Here is a 27038-nt window from a genome sequence, read left to right as displayed (position 1 = left end):
TAAGACTTAGGGAGATTAAGTGACTTAATTAAGCGTGATTGGCTCGCACAGTACTATAGCTGGATTTCAACTCATATTTTCCTGACTCTAAGTCCAGAATTATGCACTATCATTTCTTCCACGAAACCACTAATTCTCCATTGTCATCTATGGGGATCATTGAACTTATTGTAATGTTTTCATGTTACCAAAATTTTTTGATGGAATTCCATCTTTTCCTAGGCTATTGGCTCACTTGTCCCCTCCTCCTTGGACAATTTTATTAGTTTTTGACAGTTTCTCTGCTGTTTTTTCTATTTTATTGCTGAAATCCAGTTCTTGTTTTTGGTTTTTACCACCAATCCTTTCCTTTTCGTATTAAATAGTTTGGAAATGGGCTCAGTATCTTTGTGCTCCCCTCCCCCCAACAAAAAACCAACACTGCAGCTTATTCTCTGCATTTGCATGAGTTCTATAACCTTCAAGGAATGAGGGTGACCCACTATATCTGTACTCTTTTCTAAGAGACCACTGCGGCTCCATTGATTTTATACCTTTCCCAGCCTCACATTTCTCAGATCCACAATTATCTCCGAGTCCAACTTTCTTTCTCCCTAGGCTATCACCCGGCAATGGTAGGAAATGCAAAGATAAAATCAAAAGTCTAAGCCCTCAAGGAGCTTATATTCTATGGGGAGGGGGGAAGTAGAGAAATAAAATAATTCAAGGGTAAAAGACAACAAAGACCAGAAAAGACTTCCAATAAGAGGATCACAGAGCTGGAGTTGAAAGCAGAGGTGTGCTGGAGCCAGCTCAAATCTGCTAGTGAGAGCCGATTGTTAAATTTTCACCAAGTGGGACAGCTAGGTGGCGCAGTGGATAGAGTACCGGCCCTGAGTGCAAATGTGGCCTCAGACCAAATACTTGTAACTTACTAGAGGTGTGACCCTGGGCAAGTCACTTAACCCCAACTGCCTAAAATAAATAAAAAAAATAAATAAACTTTCACCAAGTGCATTTATACTCCAGAAATTGGCAAATGCTACACACGAGGCTTGATTTATTGATTGTCTAGACGTAAGAAACTGATAGTGAAACATGTTAATAATGCAGATTAAACTTAAAAATGTATCATGAGTAAATTTTTTTTCATCAGGGACAGCCTGAAGGGGCTGGAAGGGGCTTCATTAGGTCAACTAATCCACCTTCTTTCCCCATTTTACAAGTGAGAAAATAGAGGCCTTGCGCGAGCGAAGTCTGTCCGCAGGGGTACTTTGGCTGTCCAGGCCAGAGCTCCTCCCTCCCCCACTTTGGACTTGAACTTGACCCCGTGATGACCCAGAGCCCTCGAAGATTCTTGGAAATGAACATAGCTCTGTGGTCCAGGGCCAACCGAGGTTCACGCTCATCCATTCCATTCCGAAGATCCCAGAATCGCGCCTCCCTTTCCAATCTGCCGTCCACTCCTCGTCCATCCGTCGTTAAAGCAGTGGACGTTGAATTAATCCTACTGGAAGGGAATGAAATTTAAGCCCAAACCTGAAACGCGCTTCGGAGAAGTGTGTCCCCGTGGCCGCCCCGTAGCGGCGTGCCCCGTGACGTCGGCCCCGCCCCTCCCCGCCCGCATTGCCATGGCTGCCAGGGGCGTCGGGCCCGGCGAGAGCGTGCGCTATGCCGAGTACGCGCCCCCAGCCGCCCAGCGGCCTGAGTCCGACTTCGACCAGGGGCTGGTGAGTTCCGACGAGGGCGAGGGCGCCCCGCACCGCCGAGGGCACCGAGCGAGGGCCCCGGGACGTGGGGCCGGGAGCGCTTCGGACCCGCGGGGAGTCTCCGGGCCCGGGCCCTCCCCACTCTCGTCCCCTCCCCCATATCCCCCTCTCTTTGGGCCCTTTCCCTCCCACCCGCTGTCGAACCTGTGTTTCCTCCACTCCCCCCCGCCTCGGTCCGCATGATCTTCTATTCAGATCTACTTTATTCTTAGTAGCCGTGTGACCCTGGACAAGTTGCTTAACTCTTGTTGCCTCAGTTTCCTCAGCTGTAAAATGGGAATAATAATAGCAACTACCTCCCAGGGTTGTTGTGTGGGATGAAATGAAAGAAAAATCCATACCCCTATACTCTGGCCCACGGGTGGGGAACCTGAGGCCTTGAAGCCACGTGTGGCCCTCCAGGTCCTCGAGTGCGGCCCTTTGACCGACTCCAAACTTAATAGATCTGTTCAGTAAGTTTAGATTCAAAGGGCCGCACTCGAGGACCTAGAGGGCCACTCGTGGCCTTGAGGCCTCAGTTTCCCCATCCCCTTGCTCTCAGACAGACACTAGCCCTTAACAGTTGTCTAAAGCTGTTGCCAATCCAACGAGCATTTCTTTGCACTGCGTGTGCAAGGTGTGGTCCTAGGTACTCAGGATACATTCATGACCATTTGCACAGCCCGGGCCCCCAAGGAGTCTCTGATCTCATAGTGGGGATGCACTCTATACCCAATAATTATAACGTGGTGGAAGGTGATAAGGGTAAACGATAGATTCTGGAAAGAAATGCTGGAAGAAAATGTTGAGGTCGAGATCGCTGCTCCTGAGGGAGGCAAAGGGGAAGTCCTTGTGGAAGAAATGATGCTCAAAGGGGGGGCCTGTAAGGAGTAGGATTTCAGCAGACCTTGGGCAGGGTTTTTTGTTTTTTTTTTTTTCCATGCTGATGTATTCCATCTTTCAAAAAGAAAGACGTGATTTTAATATTACTTAACAATATGTTAAAAAAAAAAGTAGCCAGTCAGGCTTCAGTGTTAATACAATTATACACTCTATAACAGATTTGATAGTGTGAGTATTGTTCTTTTTTTCTTTTTTTCCTTTTTTTTTTTTAAACTTTCTCATTCTACAAGTGTTCTTACACAAGCTGGCTACAAGTCAGGGGGGAAAAAATCAAACACAAATAGTGTAACTTGTGCACTCCTAAACAGTTGATTGTGAAAGTGAACTCAAGAAATGCTTGCCCCGTAGGAGCCTTTCCATGAAGTCGTGGTGGGTAAGGTGTGTAATAGCAGATTGTGGTGGACCTTAAATGTCAGGGCAAGGAGTTTATATTTCAAAAGGTGGCTGGGAGACATTGAAGGATTTTCAGGAGGTCATGCCTGTATTAGAAATATTTTGGCAGTTGTACAAAGGATGTATTGAAGAAGGCATAGACTGGAGGCAGGAAGATGAATCAAGAGACCATTGTAATTGTTCTGTTGAGAGGTCATTGAGGGCTTGAGAGTGTAAACAGTGAGAGTGTAAATGGACAGGAGGCATCAGGTTGGAGAGAGATTTGCCCACTATGTATGAGCTTGGGTAAATTACACAGACTCTCTGGAACGTGGTTTCCGCATCTGCTAAATGAGGCATTGGACTAGATGATATCCAAAGTTCTTTTGATCTTCCCCTCCCTTTCCCCCCTTTTCTGTTCCCCTTTACCTTTACAAACAGAACTTTATATTTTGTTTCTATAAAATATAATATCTTGGAATTAAGTTGCTAGGACCAGTTATAGTAATTAATTTTAATTGGCATTTACCTGCATCATCAATTTTATTTAAAGTTCATATGACATACTGTGAGGCTTGGTGTCGTGGAATTTGTTCTGAACTTTAGGGTAAAGGAGCCCTGGAGCTAAATCTTGCCCGGCATGTTCGGCTTATCTCCACTCATTCCAAACCACCCTAATTCCAGCCTTCATCACCTCTCACTTGGACTATTGCTATAGCCTCCTAATTAGTCCCCTCCTCAGTCACACCTTCAGCCAGCTGCCAGACTGATATTTCCAAAGCCCAGGTCTATCACTCCCCTGTTCACTAGTGGCTCCCTAATGCACACTTTTCTGTGTCCCCTTTAAAGCCCTTCATGCATTCGTTCTATTATTGCCAAACTGGCTGTTTCTGCCTATATGACCTTAGATGTGTCCTTCTTGTGCCTTTTCATGATTGCCCTTCCTTCCTCCTACCTTATTTGGAAAACTCTAGGGCTGCCTCATTGGGAAGGTCTTTCCTGACCCCACCCATTGTGAGTGCTATCCTCACTCACTCACTTGTATTTACTTTTTTCAGTTCTTACTACTCTTTCCTCTCCTCCCATAGAGTGAGGCTGAAGGCCCATTTTTGTTTCTCTTAACCGAACACAATGCCTTCATCCTTCTTTGGTCATGTGAATCTAGGAAAGTTAACCTTTCTGAACCTCATTTTTCTTTTTTTAAACATCAGAAGGGTAATGGTGCAGTATTCGCTTCCCAGGTAGTTGTAAGGAAAGTCCTTTGTAAACTTTAAGGTGCTGTAGATCTGGATGTGGTCATTAATTCCAAATAGGTGGGAGAAGTAGTTGGTCATCACCGTAGCCTTGCATTCTGATGATCAAATGAGGTAAGGTTTGTAAATGCCCTTTAGAACAATAAGTAAGGTGCTGGACAAACTTGAATTGTTATTACAGTTGTGGGAAGCAGAAGAGGAAGAGGCTGAGCCCTAAAACACAGATGAGAGAGTTGGTGAAGTGGAAGTGGGCTCAAGAGAAAGTAAGGCACTTAGGAGAAATGGAAAGATTACCGCCGTGTTGGCCTGAGAGCTGAAACAGACTTCAGAGACCATTCAGTTCTGAATGTCCCACAGCGTGGAGCATACCCAATGAGGAGTCCAAAGAGTGAACCTGACCTAAGAGAGGTGATGAGCCAAAGTCATTGAACTTTTTGGTATTCAATATTTGTGTATAGTTTTTGTGTTCAGCTCATAATGATACATCCCCGTTTCCCTGCAATGAAAACAAAGTTCAAATCGTACATAGAGGGGAAACTAACATAAAATGTAATCATCATACTCCAAGGGGAGCAGGGCAGAAGACCATTCTATTCCATGGACTTGTGACAGTGGAAGCCAATGGTAAGGTACTGCTGGCAGAGTGACTCCAGGCAGTCATCACTTCCTTCCATTTCTATAAAGTCAAGGATCATAGATTGAACTAGAAAGAACCTTTGAGGCCGTCTAGCCTTACGCCCTTCCCCTCATCTCATTTTGCTGATGAGGATACAGGCTCGTAGATATTAAGTGACTAGTCTGTAGTCACATGGGCAGTAAGTGGCAGAGCCTGGAATTCAAACCCAGGACCTCTAACTCCAAATCTGGTACTCTTTCCATGCTTTTGATCTGTGTTCTGGTCAAAGGGGGAAAGAACCTCTACCTCCTGAAGGGAGGAGGTAATCACTTATGGTGGTATACTCTGAAAATGGTCATATGGCTACCACCAGTGCTGCCACCCAGGATGTTGCGGAAGCTCATGCTGGCTGGCCTGTGGACATGGGGCTTATAGGAATTTCTTGGCTTAAATGGTCTGAGGCTGGTCCAGGCAGAGGTGATGGACTGCCAAATATCTAATCAAACTTACTACTCCCCCCAACCTTTGGTTCCATTGGGATGTAGAGATTAGATTAGAATTCAGAGGGCAGCCTGCCACCATGTTTTCCCCTTTACATTTGGGAGATAGTATGGTACAGTTTTAAGAGTGTTAAATTAGTCATTGGGCCTCTGTTCATATCCTAGTTCTTCCACTTATTTCTTGTGTGACCATAAGCAAATTACTTAACTTTATTAGGCCTTATTTTCCTCAAATGTAAAATGGGATCGTTGGTCTAGAGTATAGACCTTGAAGGGACCATACTATATGATCCTATAATCCCTTGGCAGCAAATAGGGCACTGTCATTTTAATTTAGTTGTTGGGGTTTTTTTTATGCTTAAGATTTATTTGTTATAAAATTGTAATAATTCTTAATTCATTTCATTAAAATATAAACTAAGAAAATTATTTACAGAGATATACCTCTAAGGTCTAAATCACTCTAGATCTGTGATTTCATTTTATAAATGAGAAAACTGAAGTATAGATCAATTAAGTGACTTTTCTAACAATTAGAGGCTAGGTCTTTTGACTCCACATTAAAGGTACTTTCTGTTATATGACTAGGTTGAAGAAAGGGTTAAGAAAAAAAATTATGAACTTTTTTTAGACCTATTTGGAGAAATAGTTTTGTCATAACAATTACAGGAAAGTTGCAACTTATTTAATGTGTGAAATATGTGGTTTTTTAAAATTTTAAAATCCTAAATTATTTAAATCTTTTTTTTCAGTTTAACTTCCCTTTAGGATTATGAATTAAAACTCATTAATCAGTTGAGGAAATGTTTAAAATGTAGGCAATAATACCTACTCGTTTTTTTTGGGTAATGTGGCATTTTGTGGTGAAAACTATGTAATCTGATTTTATTTTCAGCCTTTATCAGTATATCTGATTTTCTTGGAAAAGTAGGTTTAATTCCATATTATAAAAGGAATATATGAGGGTGATCTTTTCTTTTAAAGCAACAGATTTAAGTTCATGTGGAAGAGTAGCCTCTGTCTTTGCAGTACGGTATGAAAAATTTAACTCCTGCTGCTCTTCTGTTATTACCATAGTATGAAATGAACATCACTCGAAAATAGTTGACATAAGAGTTAATTATATACTTTATGATTAATAGGGTTCATTCATGAATGGATGCTTCCCCATTTACCCCCTCCAAAGAAATTTGCAAGAATTGTTTTGCACACTTGGAGACTATTTGTGAAATACTGTTTCAGAAAGCAATGGGTAAATATATATATTTTAAATTGCCCCTGGTGGTTCACCTCTTCTTTGCATACTTCATGGCTATGGGGGTGGGGTAAACCAGTGTCTTTCTAGATTGGGAGAAATACTTTTATACTAAATTAGTTAATCAAAGGTATTTATTATCATCAACAGTAACAACAACAACAATATCCAGTATTTATATAGTTTTGCAAAGCACTTTACAAATATTAACTATATCTACTTTTGTTTCCAGCCTTGTGCCCTTGGGGATACAAAAGAAATATAAGACAGAATTGATATGATGATGTTCATATACTTATTTGTATGAGATAGCTAGAGAACAATACAAGATAATAAACCATCAAGTTTTAAATTGCATAGTTCAGGCTAAATACTACCCGATTTAGAGAAGAGAAACTGAATGTATCCTCCCTGTCCAACTTCTTACTCTTCTTTGCTGGATCTTCATCCATCTCATATTCCCAAATTGGGCATGTACCCCACGATTCTGTCCTGTACCCTGTTCTCTTTTCTCTCTACTTTCTGACACTGTGATCTCTCCAGTCCTGAATTACCTGCTGCCTATTGACTGTGTCTGCCTGCATGCCCAATAGACATCTCAAACTTAACATGTCCAAAAACAGAACTCATTGTTTTCCCGCATAATCCACCCATCTCCTGAACTTCACTTAATTAACATCTATGTTTTATTGTATTTTTATTTCTTCTGTTACACATTTTTCAGTTACATTTTAATCTGATTCAGTGGCACTCAGGTGTTTTGTGGGTCACCAGGACAATAAGGTTTCACAGAGGATAGAGTACCAGGTCTGGAGTTTGGAAGACTCACCTTCCTGAGTTCAAATCTGCCACAGATACTCACTAGTTGTGTGTACCTCGGCAGGTCACTTTACCCTGTTTTCCTCAGTTTCCTCATCTGCAAAATGAGCTAGAAAAGGAAATGGCAAACCATTCCAGTATCTTTGCCAAGAAAACCCCAAATGGGGTCATGAAGAGACGGACACAACTGAAAAGACGACTCAACACCAAAACAATAAGAGGAATTTGACACCTCTGGTCTAGCTAATCTGGCCCTCTTGCTTTATATGACACTCTCTCACTTTTCTGTACCTTAATACAGGGTGCTCCCATGCCCAGAATGCACTTTCTTCTTGCCTCATCTCTTAGGATCCCCACTCTCCCTCAAAACTCAGCTTAAGCACCACTTGACAACAAAGCCTTTCTTGACTTCCTAGCTGATATTTCCTCCCTATTCCCCACTATGTCATGTATGTATATGTGTATACACAACAGACACACATACACACACACACTAATATCTATCTAAATACATATATGTGTTGGTGTTTAATAAATGTTAATAGAATTGAATTGAGGCAGAATACTCAGATAGTATGCTCTTGAATTGGCCAGAGCTGGCAAAATATATAAATAACAAATACTGTAGTGTGCAGCATCTGGCCCATAAGGGGTGCAGAAGCATACAGCCACTTGAATGCAATGATTGTGGAAAGTGTAGGAAATTGGGACCTGGGCCCACAGGAAAAAAAAAAATGACATTATAGACATGTCCTTTTTCTTCTGGGCTCAGGTGGTACAGTGTCTAAGGCCAGATTTGAACTCAGGTCTTCCTGACTCCAAGCCCAGTGCTCTAACTGCTGCCCACACTATGGTGTAAAATTTAGGAAACATTGAAATTCTTCTAACTTCATCAGAGAAATAGATTAGTACCTGTTAGCACTTAGGTGCTTAAATAATTGATTAATTAGTTAATAGGTACTTATTAATTGATGTCTATAAGTTACAAAAAGAGGGAAAGAGAGGGAAAACAGCTGTTTAAATGTAGTCATTCTACTTAGGGGACACATACCCTGGAGTGAGCATGAAATGGGAGCAGTGAATCTGCTTTTCTTTCAGGTCATCCTTTTCTTTGTACGAGTATCTACACTGAATGGGATTCTAGAATTTTCTCTGCTCTCACTCAGACACCTTCATTCTGCTTAGGCTGCTTAAGGGCAACTTTAGGTGACCTCTTTGGTTAGCTAGAAGGCCTTTAAAATTCCTTGGACTTCTTGTTGGTCTTTCTTGTCTCATTGTGAAGCAGAAGGAAAAAAATAGTTTTGTGATGGTGAGCTCATCCTCTAATATAGTTGGATTTCAAAACTATGTTTTCCTCTAATCACCAGGTTTTCTGCCTGCTGGGTCTTTACCTTTTTCTTCTGTTTGAGAAGTCCTAATGACTCTCCTCTCATTTAATAGCCTTCTTCAATGTTGTAAAAAATAAATTTTATTTTCATTTGTTGTGAATGCTTTCCTTTAAAGAGACCCAGCCCCTTTCTAGCTATGGAACCTCCTTTATGAAAAGTTTAAGGGATTTTCAAGGATAATTTTTCTGTACAGCAATTTTCAATTTATTTGCCTTATATTCTGACTTTAGAACCTAACTCGTGTGTAAATCCATCTCTCCTATAATGTTATAATACATATTTTAATTACACTGGGATTATGGGAATTGAATGATGATCCCTATGTCCAACTTTGACCATAGTATAAATGTGTAATAAATGCTTGTTGAATTGACTGCTACTAAATAATTGAGAAATTAGTGATAAAATTCTTATCTTAGAGGAAAAGAATTTTCCTGGTAAACAGTTTTCATTTATAGCTCGTCCTTGATGGTGAAGAATGTCCCATTAGGTCATTGAAATTCACAGAAGTTATCTAGCTTTATAGCAGTCATTTTTTTTTCAACCTTTTCTTTGAATCTTTACATAATAATATCAGTGGAGCCCAAATTTAAAAATACTTTTTGTGTTTATAGGGATTTTTTGTTACATTTTCTTTCCTTGGTCTCACTTCTTGATGGTAAACAAATTCCTCAACTAAATACAGGCAGCCCCAAACTTAAAATTGGGTTGTGTCCTAAAAGTTTATTTCTTTGTTTATTAAAACTTGGAATACATTTCCCATTAAACACCTCATGTATTTTGAATAGTAGCATTGAAGTAGGATGTTGTAAAGACAGCTATTATCATTATTATTACTACAAAGATTCAGAGGAACACAGTTTGGTAAATACATCACTTTTTGATGGTGCTTAACATATTTTATTGGCATTTGAGGTTGAAGCAGCCCACTGACCCAGTAACTTCAGAGAACCTTCTACAATGACCCTTCCGCCAGGTCTCCTTCTTAGCTCATATGTAGCACCACCTCTGAGCTGATCTGTCTTTATGGATTCCTTGGAAAAAGTGGGATGGAATTTGAGGTTTTCCCTTAGTCGGAAGTTTTTGAGCACAGCCTGAATGACATTTGTTGTAAGAGATTATGGGTCAGGGCTTGGTTGTACCAAATCTTCTCTGAGGTTCCTTGTAGCTTTAAGATTCCTCACTCAAAGATTATGAAAATTAAGAGATACTTTCTTTGACCAACCCTTATATTATCTAGTACTCTTGCTTTTACCACAACATCTTGAATGTGTTCATCAATTTATAACAGGCTAGGGACTTTGCAATTATATGTATTATTTTCTGCCAACCCTTATTTTCACATTTATTCATATTTTAGTTTAATGTCATCAGTGAAAGCTTCTTGCTTTAATTAGGAAGTAGAAACCATGTTGACATCAGTGGCACACTGAATAAATATAGAGTAGTACTTAAAAGATTATTCTTAGGCAATCACCTTACATAATGAGGATTTAAGATTTTTTGAAATTATGCATAAAATGCTACTGATTTTGGGTAAGCCTGAGAGATTCTCTTTTATTCACTCATTAATCTCACCATGGAAGTTAGCATATGCCTATTACTCCATTACTTTAGTTATCTATGATGTTTTACATTTGGCTATTCCTTCCATCAATGTAGATCATTACCCATCCATCACTTCTTATCCCGTGTGGTTCTTGTCCATGTTGCCCCACAAACCTTTCATAGAGGATGTACCTCTGTTGTTCTAGAGGCCTTCCTCTAGGCCTATATCTTCTTATGTTGTCTGAGTGCTCTCTGGTATCCCTTGTTCTTGTTACCTGACCAACCCGCTTCCTTCTTCATTGTGTCTTTCCTGAATGACACCGTTTTTAGGTCTCTTGCCTAAAAGAAGGTGAGGTGGACTTAAAGGGTATAGGAATAGAGACTGGACTGTGAGTTCATTGGTATAGGGATCTCCTGGATAAAGAAACACTGTCCCCCAGTGCAGGTCAACAGCTTTGCAACTTAAGTCTTACCTAGAGGAAGGAAGGAAACATTAAGTGATTACCATATGCCAGTACCCTGCCAAGTTGTGAGCATACAAATACAAGGAAAAAAAGAGAGACAGTCCCTCCCCTCAAAGAGCGTACATTCTAGTGGAGAAAGATATCACACGACAAGCTGGGGGAGGGGTTGGGGAGGAAGGATGAAGGATAAAGTGGAGAAAAGGTTTTGAAGGCCAGAATTCGAGGCAGGGCTAGTACTGGAGTGAATGTCAGCATAGGTGGTTCTACAAAATGAAGTCTGCAGGAAGAACTGGCCAGTGGAAAAAGGGAGCATTCCTTACACAATCAGTAAACATTTATTAAGTGCTCACTATTTGCCAGGCATTGTGCTAAGTGATAGTAATACACGGAAAGGCATAATGAGAAAGCCTGGATGCTCCAAGGCAAGGATGTCACAGGTGATGAAGGAAGTTCCAGGATGAAAAAGCTGCTGGGGCATGGTTTTGAAGCCAGTAGCAGTGCCTAGGAAATGAAACCCATTCTCGGGCCAGAGCACTAGTAAAAGGCCCAGATCAAAGGAAGATTAGTAATGCTTAGCTTTCCTGTTAAGTTAATGCAGGGTGTTCATGGAAATTTGTGTTTTGATGGGGATCTGGTATATTTGCTTTTGAGGGTGGAGCAAAGCTAAGGTTAATGCAGATCTGAAAAGTTGTGAAATTTGTGACAGGCGTGAAGATTTGGCGGCAGATACCTGTAAGTCCTCTGTTCAGTGAATGACATTTTGTCATACCAGACACATTCTCTGAATATGAATTTTTAAAAATCTACATTTGTAACATCCTCCCACACTAGTATTTGCTGATTCAGCAACACTTTATCCTTCCCCTTCCTTTTTCTCCTCTCAACTTTGTGTTGTTTGAATTCAAAAAGCTTTGTTTGTAGAAATTGAACAGAATAATAAGACAGCATGAAAATACTGACTTCAGCAGAATATGGTTTGCCAATGATTAACCCATGCGATTTGAATCACTGCGAGATAATAAAAAAAAAAAAGGGAGACCATCTGGCTTATTCTTTTCCTTTAGTTTGATGCAAACTTGTTTCTCAGGTGTTATGAATTGAAGATTCTGTTACATGTTGCTTTTATTTTGCAATTTTTATTATGGAACTTTTTTTGAGATTAAGGACATAGTTAAATAGCATCAACTCAACAAATTTGTAATTGGTTGTGTCATGTATTTGCTTTCCCTTTAACTTATTAAATTTTGAAGTTCTTTTTTGGCTTGGAGTTATTTGGGTCATGTATGTCAGCAATCAAATAGAATTATTTAGCTATAAAAATTAGTAAAGGGCATTTAGTCTAAAATAGGCAGCATTGAGCAGCCATAGCTTCAGTTATTTTCACATGGATTGGACATTTTAGGTTGACAGAATATATTAACTCCAGGCAGTGTCATTTCAGGGTAGTGAGTGAGAGGCATGAGGGCTGTGTTAAGAAACGTGATTGGACTGGGGAAGCATAGGTATGTATTTTATAGGGTAAATCAAGTACAATATCAAATCTGAGAGCTGTCTCCATTAATAAGACCAACTGTTAAATATTTCTCTCTGACATATTTTGGCCTTGGATTTTTTTCACTTTCTGTTACTCAGCCACTAAGTTGATGGTAAACAAATACTGTGGTCCTTTTTTCTTTTAATGTTTCTTCTTCTTTTTTTTAAATGAGAAAACATAGACTGAGCGTACCCTTTTCCTCTCAAATGTATTCCTTCTCTGGGGAGAAAAACTCACTTTCTTGCTCCAGAATGTTACTCATCTCCTCTACCCATACATCACAACAAAGCAGTCCAGAGGATACGGCCACTGCGGATATCTGGATGTGATTATGTCTTTCTCAACTCCAGTGGTTCCCAACCTTTTCTAGTATGAGGACCCATGATATTTATACTGATTATATACGTTGATTGAGAAAATCGGTGATGACAAGTAACTATTGTAAAATCAATCGCGAAGGCTCCCAAGTTCTGCCGCAGGACATCTACACCATCTCAACTCTATGAGGCTGCAGACCTTTAAAACAGGTGGCTCCATTTTGTGGAAGGAGCAATGGATTTGGAGCTAGAAGACCTGGATTTGAATTTTGACTCAGTTGTTTGTTCTCTCTGAACCTCAGTTTCCTTACCTCATTTGAACCACTCCTTTACACTTAAGGATTATTTGAATTGCATTTGATTGTACTCACTAAATTTTTGTGGCTTTGTAGAACAGTGAATCATTTTCTTTGAATGTGTCTTCTGTTGGGGGGAGGCAGAAGGAAAGGAGGAAGGAAGGAGGGAAACATTTATTAAGTTCCTACTCTGTAGATGGATGTCTTAGTTGGATATCTGTCAAGCTTTCTTTAAATTAGTTTACCCTCCACTCTCTCTCTCTCTCTCATTGTTTTACACAATGATACTATTTATAATCATCCAGCATACTTCTTTGTAAGAGTTTGCAAATGAATTCATATTCCAAATTGGTATTGCCTTTGATTTCTCTTTCTACTTGGCAAGTATATCAGATTTTTGCTAACTATTATATTTTCTTGACTCACTTGGTCTTCTTTTTGTGCTAATTGATTTGTGTAAGTTAAATTTCTATATAAAATTATTTTAATTGACCTTGTAATTTCTGTTGTCCATTTCCCATGTTTCACTAGAAAAAGTGTAAATAATTCAGGATGGAGTTGCTTCAATTATATGCCATATTTCATTCATTATTCCTTACTGTAGCTTTTTATTCATTTTAATATTTGCTCTAACAAATCAGCAATCTCATCATTCATAGACAGATGATTTAGGGATGACCCCAACATTAGGAATACATTTTTTCTCCTTTGTTAATTTCAGTTGTTATATAAATATTATATAAGTTGCCACTCAAAAGAGTTTGGTCTGACCATTCACACAGAGGGTCAAGAGAATGAAGAGTGTCTGTTGACAGTATTAGGATATGTACTTACGTGGACAATCTATTTCCATCAGTATTTATATTAGGGGCAGTATTTATATTAGGGGCAACAAGTCGGGCCCAAAGCTGAGTGGGAGGGGACCAAGCTGGACTGGCTTTGGGAAATTGTAAAAATATTTTAATTACACCAGGCTTTCCGCGGAAAGAAATATAGCTTTTTAATACTTGTTTTTTTTATCAGTGTATGGCAATGAGATGCGGAATACAAAAGTCTCCAAAAACATAAAAAAAGTAGAGCACAGAGAGCAATAGAAAGATGCATGATGGATGTGAACAGGCTGCAGTGTCTAACCAGTGAGTAACTTCAAAAACAAAAATAAAAGATGTCACCAAGAAACCTTAAGATTGGAAGAGATGTTGGGCTGGTCACATGGCAACAGTTAGGGATGACTGGAGGACATAGTTCTCCATTGTTACCCTTTCCATGTCAAGAGGAAGTCGGAAGTCCTGTCGCAAAACAGGTAGACTCTGTGCGAGTCTTAGAGGAAGACGTGGGTAAGAGTCTCTCAAGATGAGCAGCCATGGATGGGTTTCTGTTTATATCACTGGAAGGAATATCCAAATCAGTATCCCAGAGTCTATTTAAATACATATTTAGTATCCTGAATGAGATAATAAGTTCTTTGAAAGCAGGATCTTTGTTTTTTTCCTTTTGTTATCACCTAATAGTAATTCTACAGTGAATACCTAGTAGATAGTCACCAAATATTGACTTGGTGAGTATGGTGACCCCTTTAAAGAAAAGACATAAAAGTTCTTTGATTATCCTTCATTTACACTTACATGGACTGTCTTCATTTTGATACTTCCTCCCCCCACAGTAGATTCAAAATGCAAAATTGCCAGTCATATTTTCAAACCTAATAGCACAATATCTGCTTTTATTCTTTGTCTGCAAAAGGTATTTATGGCTACAAGAAATATAGAATGGCCTTGGTAAAATGTATCCCTGTAAAAATGTTGATTTTAGTAATTCTTGTGATGCTTTGAAATCAGTCATTGATAAGAAATTTCCACTTGTTGTTTGAAAGTTTTTATTGATATCTTTTGTTTTTACATGACCTTTCCTTATACCTCTCACCTGTCCTACCCAATCAAGATTCCTTGAAACAGAATAAAAACGATAAAGGGGAAAATTGCCACAAAACTAACCAACAATTCATCATCAACCAAATCAGATAGTATGTACATTTTTCCATAGCTACAGCTTTCCCACCTTTGCAAAAAAAAAAAAAAAGTAAACAGAAGACAGGGGGCAGGAGATTAATTTTCTTATCTCTTTGGGGCGGGGACAGGGTAGGGATGAAGATAGTGGGGACTTTCCATTTGTTTCTGCAATACAGGATGCTTATGAATTTGGATCCCTACTATTGTTATAGAACAGACAGTACTGTAGTACAGATAGTATTGTTATAGTACAGACAGATGATGACATATCTTTTTTCATTTTTTACAACCCACTAAGTTTGTATATAATTGTATATCATCAAACTTAGTGGGTTCATTTAGAAACTACTGATAATTTATATCAAGGTCATTAATCCTATATACATTAACACATGAATGTATAGATAATATTTTTCTGCTTCATGGCTGCAGAAAACCTCTCATGGCATTGGCAGTTTCCAGTACCACCTTAATATTCTCTTAGGCATTGAACACTTCCTAATGCTTTAGACTAGCTAGACTTACTCAGCTGGCAGCTAGATGGTGAAATAGATAGAATGCTTGATCTGGATGAAGTCAGAGAGATCTAAGTTAAAATTTGTTCTCAAATACAGAGACCCTAAACAATTCACTTAACCTCTGCCTCAGTTAACTCATCTGTAAAATGGGGATAATAATAGCACCTACCTCCCAGGATTATTGTGAGTATAAAATGAGATAGTATTTATAAAGCACTTTGTAAACCTTAATTACCTTATAAATGCTAGATGGTACTAGTAGTAATAGTAGTATTAGATTGGAAATAGGCTAAATTTAGGTCCATAGTCTCAGGTATATATTCACTTTCAAGACTGACTTAAAAACAGTATGGAAAATTCACAGAAGTTTTGAGATGATTTTATGTAGTCATATAAGCAATTCTAATTTTTACCTAGTGATTGCAGTTTATCAAAAGTGATTACACTTGCAAACTAATTATGTGCCCTGATTCTGGTGACCATAGAAATAATTGTTATTCTGCCTTAGGATTGTTTTTATATTCTTTAATAACTTTTTTCATGTTCTCTTTTTAGTAGTTTAATTTTGAAAAGTGATTTTAAAGGTTTTTAAAATAAAGAATGAAGTTCATTTTTATGAATGATAATAGATAAAGATGTGTATATATAAAAGAAATAGAACCTCTTAGCCTTTGCATATGAAATTTAAGATCAAGTACATGTGAAAGATGATAATAAAGCACACGTGGTAGTTTTGTTTTGTATTTTAGCAGTAGTAAAGAAGAGAATATATTGGTGAGATTGTAAGTGCTTATACCATTTGTGTCAAATGAGTCATGGCAGAGTTTTACAACCAATGTGTTTAGGATTGTTTTGTTTTAATTAAATTAAACACTCAAAATAGGTATGATCCAGCGATTCTGTATAAACTACTTGCTTAGAAATCTTAACATTCTTCCTTCATTTTGTTTTCAAAGTTTAAAATTATATAATTCTCCCTCTCTGTTAGGTCTCCTTTGTATTTTTTCTTTTCCTTTTAGGTTTTTCAGGATATTTGAAAAGGAATCTCTTTATACCATTGCTTTTTTAGTGACAGAATATGAGGAATTTTTCAGGGCAAGGCAACCCATATTCCTTTTTTCATACATTTTCTCCAAAGTATGATTCTTTACCATTGGTGAAAATGTTCTGTCATTATTATGTATAGATCATTTTTTGTGTGTGAATGTGAATTTTTTTTCCCCTGTGTAGTAGGGAGTGGTACACGGGGCGTCAGCTTGGGTATCTAAGGTAAGTGAACCATGATTGTTCTTTGGTCTCAGAATTCATAAATGAAGTTAGTTCTGAAAATGAGCAAATTGATTCTCTTAGAGTAGAAAAGAGATCTTAGTGCAGGAGTGGGGAACCTGTGGCCTTGTGCCCTCTAGGTCCTCAACTGTGGCCCTCTGACTGAATCCAAACTTCACAGAATGAATCCCCGTAGTAAAAGGATTTGTTCTGGAAAACTTGAACTCAGTCAAAAGGCCACACCCCAGGACCTAGAAGGCCACATGTGGCCTCCAGGCTGTAGGTTCCCCGCCTCTGTCTTAATGGGAGGTCCATTGAAAGGCACAAGCTTACAAATAAGAGTAGATTAGTCATTTTTCTTTTTGTAGAAAAGCTATCACAGGGATGGCTGATTTTTAAAAAAAATTTTTACTACTGTGAAGAATATGCCTAACAGGACGTCTCAGTTTTATTATTATTTAGGTTTCTAATGTAGGCGATAGCAAACACACTCACCTTTGGCTCACTTAAGCATTTATTAAGTATATTCCTCACATAATGTTGAAAAGTTGTCATTGGAACAAACAGACTATTTACAAGAGTGTTATGTGTCTCACCAAGACGGTTTTTTCTTCTTAGTGAGTACTATACAAGTTAGATTTTATATCTCCATTTGTATATCCACTCAGAGCACACTCTTCTTGAACTTCAGGGGAATATTATTAGCATTGAAAAAAAATGGATGTTTGTGTTAGGGAACAGCTGTGGGTAGCTGAAGATACTATGTGATTAATGCAATCTTGACTGTTCTGTTCAAGTCTTGACCCAACTCATTGTCCATATCCACTGCGTCTCCAAGATATACAGACTATCCAAATTGCTGTTAATGTCTAGGCAATATGTATTCTTCATCTGCTTGGTTCTTTCTGTATAGATTGCCAGACCAATGTATTCTGAATCAGTATGTATCTCATTAGGGAGACCTTCTAGCATTTTGGCTTTGAGAAGTTGCCCCTTGTCCAAGAACTTCCTGTCTCACTTTTTGCTGGCAGTTTAGAACAGCCTGTTATTCAGGATGTCTTTGAGATTCTGGTTCAACGTGTAAACAATCCGGGGCTTTGCACCCACACCATAGTATCCAGGTTAAATCTAATGCATTTTGTCTGCTGTCGATCATGAATGATCACTAGTACATTGCCTTGGCTCTCTTTTGTCTTGATGCTTGTTTTTTTCAGAGGTAGGCCCCGATGGCATCAGTTATGCGTTGTTTCTTCTTTAGACTGGTCTGATTTTAATTTAAATAATAGAAAATCTCTAGTCCATCCTGTCACTGCTTGGCGTGAGACCCTAAAACATGGTGAGTTAGCTTTGTCTGCTTGCTACGTACAGAAGCAGAAAGAGAGCAAGATGAATGCTCACACTAATCCCCTGGAATCAGATGGCTGCAGCAGAGACCAGCTGGGCCAGGGCTGGACAGATCATTGGCTTTCTTGGGGCAGGTGGTCAGAGTAGCAACTCAAGGGACAGCACTGGCAGGGCCAGTAAACCTAGCTAGTTGTTTCATGTTTTTATTCTTTGAAATGATATATAGTAGAGGTATACAAATACATTTTTAATGATTATCAAAATAATGGTTTTGAAATGTATATAACTCAGAAATGTCAAGATGTAGTTATTTCTCCAAGGCAGGTTTGCTTGTCCTTATAATGTTTTGAAATGAGTAACCTAGAGGATATCTTAGAGTTTTTATTTCTGCCAAGTAATCAATCAACCAGGCATCATGTCTACTGGGTATCAGGCCTTGTGCTGGGGGTACATGTACAAAGAACCAAGCATGCCCTACTTGCAAGGAGCTCACATTCACATATCAGACAGTTGGCAGGACATCTCTATCTAGGGCTGGACTAAAGCAGGCTTTTCTATTGAACAATAAATACTAGTTGGATTCATTGATTTAAATAGTATAGCCAAATACAAAGGATTTTGCTAGTTCCTTTGTATGTCATAGAATAATTACCCACATATATACATATATGTGTTTGTGTGTATGTGTGTGTGTGTCACTGATGCTGTCCTCAAGCCAGCCCTAGTTATGGGGCAAGGTGAAAGGGGGGGGGGATGATAGGAATGATATTGATTTATCAAATTTAGGAAATGATAGAATTAAAGAAATAATTAATTTTAGTGTTTAGGCTGTGGAATAGAGAAACAAGAACGATATGTTCATTTTCATTACATATGTTACATTTCATTACAGTAATTTAGGAAAACTCAATTTACAAAAATTAGACCTTACAAAACGAATAAATGAGGGGGTGATTATGTACATTGCAGGAAGACTCTTCCCTTTGCAAAAGCTTGTTTGTTCTCTATTAATATCCTCATTGAAGATAACCTCAATTCATGTATGGATGACTATCATAATTTGGTAAAAATGGAACAGCTAGCATCTAGGGTCAACATATTGATGTTCTCTTAGTTTCCTTTTTCAGTATTGATAAGGTCCACGATTTTTTTCCCATGCCTCTAGTATTTTTTTATTCCTTCAGATACCTTGTAAACTGATGCTGTAATACCCTCAGAATTGTGTCACTTCCAGCGAGGATCCTGTCTATCCATCCAGCCATCTGTCTGTCTGTCTATCCGTCTATCATCTGTGTGTCACAGTAGAGATAGATAGATAGATAGGTAGATAGACAGATGACAGAGTCCATTCAAGCTGTTTTTCCATCTTTTGTTTATATTAGTGCTGTTTCTACCTCTCCTGAAATAAAAATATTTGATATTGTGATTAGAGTACAAGTATATTGGTTATACTAGCCTTGATGGGGAAAAAAATGTTTTCTGTAATGATTTTCCATAGCTTTTCTATTTTTCTTTTGTTTGTTGTCTTTCTGTTTTCATCCTTAAATACCTTTGTGATAACTTTGCTTTGTTGGATAGCTTGCTAAGTTTTCTCTAAATGTAAGTAAAATACAGAGTATCAGTGTGCATACAAATTTTCAAGAAACAAATATGTTGTATAAAGTAAGGTGAAACAATTCAATTGTTATTGGTTTCAGTGGATTAGGTAATAATAGCAGGAGGCCTGATTTCTGGGTCACAGCAAAAGGGAGAAATGAGAAAGCGTTTGGCAAAGGAGAAAAAAAAAACATACTATTATCCATGTAATGTGTATACATGTTTTTCTAAGTCTTTCATTTGCTGTATCTCCATATATCTTATTTAGACCAAAATCAGTGCCTTCTTTGAGTACTGAACATCTCTCAGTGCTTAATAAAAGTAAATTGAAAAAATGTGAAGAGTTCCTGTTCCTGGCATCCGGGGATTAGGAGTTGGGGGTGATTAGGAAGCTTCTAGTTTTCCTTTACTTTTTTAGGGGTAGAGAAAAGAATAATTACTTAGTTGTTTTTTGTTTTTTTTTTAACTTAGCAAGCATTTATTGAAGAACTTGGATGCCTGGGAAGCTAGGAGTAGCCTTAACAAAAATGGTGGTGTTAGGAATTCAACTATTTCTCACTAAATGAAAAATAAAAGGGACAGACACGTTTCCCGAGTTTAAGTTGGTTGTCCTCAAAATGATCTTGTGGTCACACTAAATTCCCATGCTGGATGCCACATCAGTAACTCTTTTTACCTTGTCATAGAATTGTAAAGATAAATTATTTAACTTTTTTTAAAAATAATTTTGGTTTTGTTTTGTACCACTTTTCAGTTCTAATTTTCCTTTACAAACATATATAAATATTTATTACATTTTAAAAAATACTAGATGGTGTTAAATATTCCTACTGCAAAATAGTGGAAGAAAAGTATACAGTTATCTTGATAGAAGGTAATAAAAATTACCAAAAAATCTCAATACTCAAAAACAGATCTTAGAATTTTTTTTTTTTTTTTGCCAGAAATATATGCTATAGAAGACTTGGTTAGAATGAATTCTGATATGGATCAGCGAGGTGGCACAGTGGATAGAGTACCAGCCCTAGAGTCAGGAAGACCCCCGAGTTCAAACCTGGCCTCAGGCACTTACTAGCTATGTGAGTCTGGGCAAATCACTTAACCCCGATTGCCCAAAAAAAATCCAAAAAAAAATGAATTCTGATATGACATTAAAGGAAAATTTTGAATTGTATCAATTGATGAAAATTACTTTTCCTATTTTGTGACAAAAGGGATGATTTTTAACTCTTTTAAGATTTTAAAGCAATTTCTGTCATCACAGGAATGTTTCAAAATAGTATTGCACATAAAGTGATTATACCAACTGTTAAATAAATCTGCCTTTTGAACACTACATAATGACCTCATTCTTCTGTCATAGGCCAGGACGCTGATAGCTGTGGGACTAGGGGTTGCAGCCTTTGCATTTGCAGGTAAGGGAAATAAACTGTAAGTATTGTTAAAAGTTGCAGAAGAAATATCTTCCCATTATTCTTTCCCTATAATTTTAGTGATTCATAGAAATTCTTAGAACTCTTCATATCCAGAGATCTTCATTCAATTCTTGTTTCAATTCTTTATACTTTAGTCGCTGAAAACTCATCCCTGCTATTGGGATGGCAGAAGGTTCCAATAAAGCCTTGTTCTGAAGGAAAGTAATGAAACCGTATACTGTTTTTCGGGCTTAATAGCCTCATTGAAGGTTAATTATTTTAGATTTAGGTTATTTTAGATAATGACATGTTTTATGTAAATTAGTATTTGCTTCAGCAAGCCCAGAGTATAAAGATGGTATAGAGACTCCAAAACCTAATGACAGCACTACTGTACCCCAACCCCCAAGCTGGCCTTGAGGTTCTAGTCCCTCAGTAAAGGAACTGAAACATGTACATGGAGGAGAAACTTTGTGGAGGCATAGGCCAAAATACCAGTATTTCAAATTCTGTCTCAAACTCTCAATTTACTCTGAAATCCTTAAATCTTATTTAATTCCTCAAACTTTATTATCTTTTTTATCATCTTTTCTCTCCTAATTCCCTCTGCTTATAGAAGAGATATCCTTACTAAGTGTTAAGGCTTAGCCCACTACCTAAGTCTTTGATCTGATTCTTTCCTACTTCTTCCAGAAAACTTTGCTCTAGCAGTTATCTCTATCATCTCACGTATCTTCAGTCTTCCTTGGCATCCTTCAGTCACAGTTGGCTTCTTCCCATATGCTTACAAACATAATCAGGTCTTTGTGTACTTAAAAAAACCCAAAAAACCTACTTGGCTGTCCTGTTCCATCCAGCAAATGTCATCTTTTTCTTCTTTTTCACTGCTGAGCTTTAAAAAGTGTATATTGCAATGTGTCCACTTCACTTTCTTCAGTTTCTTAGAGATGGGAATTTGCCAGTGACCTCCTAATTGCTAGATACAATGATCTTTTCCCATGCCTTACGTCCTGAAGACAATAAGCTCTCTGAAGACAGGGACTGTTTCATTTTTTGCTTTGTAACCTCGCTGCCTAATAAAATGCCCTGCCTCAGGTAAGTGCCTAATTTGAGTCCTCATCCTTCTGGATATTCCCTGTAGATTTTGACTGTTGAGTACTCCCTCCCCCAGAATACTTCCTTTTCCCTCTACTTTACATTCTCTAGGTTAGGGGTGGGGAACCTGTGGCCTTCTAGGTCCTTGGCTGTGGCCTTTTGACTGAGTCCAACTTTTACAGAACCGATCTTTTTATTAAGGAGATTTGTTCTGTGAAGTTTGGATTCAGTCAGAAAGCTCCACTTGAGGACCTAGAGGGCCACATGTGGCCTTGAGGCTGCAGGTTCCCCACCTCTGCCTAGTTCTCCTAGTGTTCTAACTGCTTCTTTTGTCTTTTTTCACAGGCTTTTAATTCTTATAATGTGAATGTTCCCCAAAAGTTTGTCCTTGTCCTTTTTCTTTACATACTGTGTTTAGGCAGGCCCATCCACTCCAAGGGCTTCAGTCTGTAGGCATGACTCCCAAAATCTGTACCTCTGATCTTGACCTCTCATCTTAATTTCAGACCCACATCTCTAACTGTTTACAGTATATCTCTAACCTTGACGTCCTACGGGCATCTCAAACTTAACATGTCCGAAACTAAGCCATGTTTTCCCCCCTCAGCTTGCCTCCCTGTTGACTTCATTACTTCTGTCTCCATGATTCATAGACTTTCTTTATAATTTTGGTTCATCTTTAATTCTTCTCTCACCTTTCATATCCAAGTCTGTCCAGCTAAATGCCTACAAGATCCTTCATTATCATGCCTTCTTCACTGTTTTCAATCTGACCATCCTAGAACAGGACATTATTACCACCTGCCCGAATTGTAGTAGTAATAGTTTTCCTAGCTCTACTCTTTCCCTCTTCAATCCATCATTCATATTGCTGTCTGAATAATCTTATCTATGTGCTATTTCTTCTGTCTTAATGTTTGTTTAAGGAAGATGATTCCCGCATGCTATCAGTCATCCTGGATCTCTTGCTTTCTCTTACCACACATATCCCATTAGTTGCCAAATCGTGTTGCTTCTCCTGCCACACGTCTCTTGTTTCCTTTCCCGACTCTCTCCTCATGGTTTCTTAGGTCATGTCTTCATCATTCCTTGGCCAGACTATTGAAATACACTTCTAATTAGTTTCCCTGCCTCAACTCTCTGCTCTAAAGTCCATCCTGCACATAGAAGATATAAGCCTGTAGCGCAGGTTTTATCATGACATTCTTCTCCTTAATAAACTCCAGCAGCTTCCTCTTACACAGGACAAAATGTCAACTCCTCTTTTGGATTTTAAAGTCATTCACAACCTGACTTCAACCACCAATTCTAGGCTTATTATATATATATTACCAATATGAGTCACCCTTAGACAAGTCATTTAACCTCTTCAATTCTCAGTTTCCTCAACTGTCCAAGGTCATCTAAAGCAATTCTAATATTGGACAGTTGAGGAAACTGAGAACTGAAGAAATTAAATGACTTGTTTAAGGGTGACTCATATTGGTAATATGTGGCAGAATGAAAATTTGAACTCAGGTCCTTTAACTCCAAATCCAACACTCTTTTTATGGCAGCCTTCTGCTTTGGCATGTTACTTAGTCTGATAGATTGTAAGCCTCTTGAGGGAAAGGCATTTTTGTCTTTATATCCCCAGTGCTTAGCATAATGTCTGGCATATAGTAGGTAATTAAAACAAATGTCATTTGATTGATTGTCATTTGATTGATCCTGGCAGTGAAGATTGTTCTTCTGTAGGATATATGTTACTTAATATGGAGTGTATGGGGTGTTCAGAGAGGACTAGCACCTCTGGTGTGAGGACTTGCTGAGCCCTTTTCAGGTCTGGTCACCCACCTTTGGTACCCACCTTTCACCCAGCTCTCATCTGCGACTCCAAGAAGCTATAGCATGCACAGTGGCCACACTTCGGTAAACCATCTCAGCAAATGAGCTAAAACAGGTTGAGGGCAACTGACAGGTTTGATGAGTTAGGTGAATGTCTACCCCAGCCATGTGAAGACTTCCTGAGTGGAATGGCCAATAAGAACATTTTGTTCTAACAGCCACGTAGACAGCTGAAACAGGTGCTGTGAAGGGCTTAGAGCTTGCTCAGATGTAGAAGATGACAGGAAGATTCATTACATCCCAGACCACTGCCAGTCCCTTGACTTTTGTCCTGCCACTGGACTTTGATGACTGAGGAAGAGATGCTGATGACTTTGTGCAACTCTGCCTCACTTAAATCCAGTTCACCCCATGATGTCATTAGTCGTCTTTGAAAATGAAGGACAAACAGTTACATAACATGGCGTCATTATTAACTTCATTTCTTTGAAGACCTGAGAAACAGTTATTCACTGCTGAAATTGCTCCTTAGGATAGAACAGTTTTAAAGAATTAAACAAAGTTGTTACCTGCTTGACTTATTGACTTCTTTCTGTAAATCGCACAACTGCTCACTAATTGAACGTTAATCTGAGAGCATTTTGCATGTTAAACTTTGTTTTAATCTTTTTTGTGTGTTTAAGTTCTATGCATGTGGCCTTTTCTGCTGGATTCTCTATTTTAGATGAAACTGTACTTGAATATGAACATATCAAGTCCACTTACATCCAGCTATAAAACTGGAAAATAAAAGCTGTTTTTGTTTTGCTCTTGTCACGACAAGATATTTAATCTCACTGGCATTATGCTGATTTAGGATATATAATCAAGAAAACTTAAATGATATATATTTAGATAGGCGTTTTTCTAATTCTTGCTAGGCTACCATAGCTTTACTAACTTTGGTCCTCATATGCTCATGGTGAGTCGGCTTTTGGAATCTGGGATTAGTTCTCACAGGGCCCTGGAAATAATCTAAGGAATTACCGAAATTAGTGTAGAGCTGTGTGGCAGAGAAAGGTTTTTAGAATTTCAGGTGCAAGCATTGGTTCACCTTATCTTCCACTTGTGCTTTGGGTGTTCTCTCACAAATGCAGAGAGACTGGTGCTGTGTTTTGTACAGGGCAAAGTGGTCAAATGTTTATTGTTAACTATAATATTCAGTGATTACATACTTCTCAGATCCACGGATACCTTGAATAAAAGTCTATGGGGAAAAATATACTTAGATTTTTTTTTAAAAAAAATTTTGGTGAGGCAATTGGTGTTGTGACTTGCCCAGAGTCACACAGCTAGGGTGTTATGTGTCTGATGTCAGATTTGAACTCAGGTTCTCCTGACTCCAAGGCCGGTGCTCTATCCACTATGCCACCTAGCTACCCCCTGATTTTTTTAATTTAAAATAGGGATCTTCTAGTTCTTGGTGACCTCTTTTTAATAGGTTTTTAGTTTCCCATGTCCCAGACTCCAGCTTCTTTTTTCAGGTTCAGGTAAGTTGTCAAGAGTGGCTTCATGTTCCAGGTTTGGAAAGGTCTTAAGGCAATTTAGAAGCTAAATGTTTTATGGAGTAAAATTGAATGTAAGATGCACTAGTGAACATTATTGAAGGTTTGGTCAAGAATGTGGATAGAAATGGGGCTAGAGGCTAACCTCATTTAATGTTTTCCTTTGTTCCAAAAGCTTTTTGTTGTTATTGCTGGGTGGAGCTGGGTCTTGTGGATGCCCCAGTTCTGTCACTGTATTTTGCACCCTGAAGCAATCCATTTGCAAATGAATAACAACAGCTCTCTTATATGTGTGCACTGGTGAGACTTGATTCTTGGAAAAATAGACAAAAAAAACTGGAAGATGCTCTGGGCCCTTCCAAAGACCTTGATATTCCCAAAGTAATTTACTTTGTGGAGAGACAGAAGGCAGACATTCATATTGAAAAATGAGAAGTACACTGCCTAGATAATAAAGTTATATTCTTAATTGATGCCCTAAATGCAAAAGAAAACTTGTTTTGACTCTTATTTGTGTAGAATGTGGAGAGACAGAGAGGGGCAGAGAAGGCTGTCTAAAAAAACCCCAAACAATAAAATAAACTATTATTTAAGAAAGGGAGTAAGAGGTTATAGTTACATTTGGAAAAAGTTTTCTGCTTAGCTTCATAACTCTAGAAATAATTCTATTAAAATCACTCATTTGTTTCTTAGACCAATCTTTTTTTTAACTATATGATTCAAGGATATTATTATCTATATTTTAAATATAAAAACTAATCCTTGCTAATTTTGGAGTTAACTTGTGTAAAGTAAAATATCCCATAAAATAAATGCTATGATAAATAAATATCTTGATGGCTTTTACTTGTTTTAATTTTTAGAAAATGCACTTTACAGCTTTACACTTTTTTTTAGGTCGCTGTGCATTTCAAATCTGGAAGCCTCTGGAACAAGTAATCATAGAAACTGCAAAGAAGATTCAGCCTCCAGTAAGTGATCTGGTTAGGGCTCACTTGGATTTGGCCATATTTCCATAATTTGAAATGACTTAAGCAAATCTATTTAATTCTAACTGTCTTGTTAGCAAAAGTTTGCTTATCTCACTGCTTACATCTCTGACTAACTGTGTCATCTTAGCCAGATTAACTTCCTCATCACTGAATTTAGGAGATTGAATTAGATGAACTCTAACCTTTCTTCTAGCACCAATGTTCTAGCAGGGGAAAAATCATGCTCTCCTCCTTCTGTGGACTTGGGGGGAGGAGAGACCTGTGTTCAAATGTGCCTTTACCACTCGGTGGCTGTGTGTCCCTGGGCAAGTCACTTAACCTATTTATGCCTCAGATGTGTCACCTGCAGTGTTTGTGGTGCTTATGAAGAGCAAATGAGATAATGGGAATAAAAGGCTGTACAAACCTTAAAGCTCTGTAAATGCCATCTGTTTTTAGGA

At 38.3% G+C, this 27038-nt stretch overlaps 1 protein-coding gene across 1 annotated transcript in view; it reads left to right on the top strand.

Annotated features, from left to right (window-relative positions):
• Positions 1-1610: 1610 nt before the first annotated feature.
• The window catches only part of DNAJC15 (DnaJ heat shock protein family (Hsp40) member C15), a 56368-nt gene continuing 30940 nt past the window's right edge, over positions 1611-27038 (top strand). The window contains exons 1-3 of the mRNA XM_027873766.1: positions 1611-1709; positions 21089-21140; positions 26504-26577. Of these exons, the coding sequence (XP_027729567.1) occupies positions 1611-1709; positions 21089-21140; positions 26504-26577 (225 nt within the window). The remainder of the gene's footprint in view (positions 1710-21088; positions 21141-26503; positions 26578-27038) is intronic.

The sequence above is a fragment of the Vombatus ursinus genome, unplaced genomic scaffold (assembly GCF_900497805.2).
Source record: "Vombatus ursinus unplaced genomic scaffold, bare-nosed wombat genome assembly UNPS02014802.1, whole genome shotgun sequence".
Lineage (NCBI taxonomy): Eukaryota > Metazoa > Chordata > Mammalia > Diprotodontia > Vombatidae > Vombatus > Vombatus ursinus.
The sequence above is the reverse complement of the archived record's forward strand: the minus strand, read 5'-3'. Positions and strand labels throughout refer to the sequence as shown.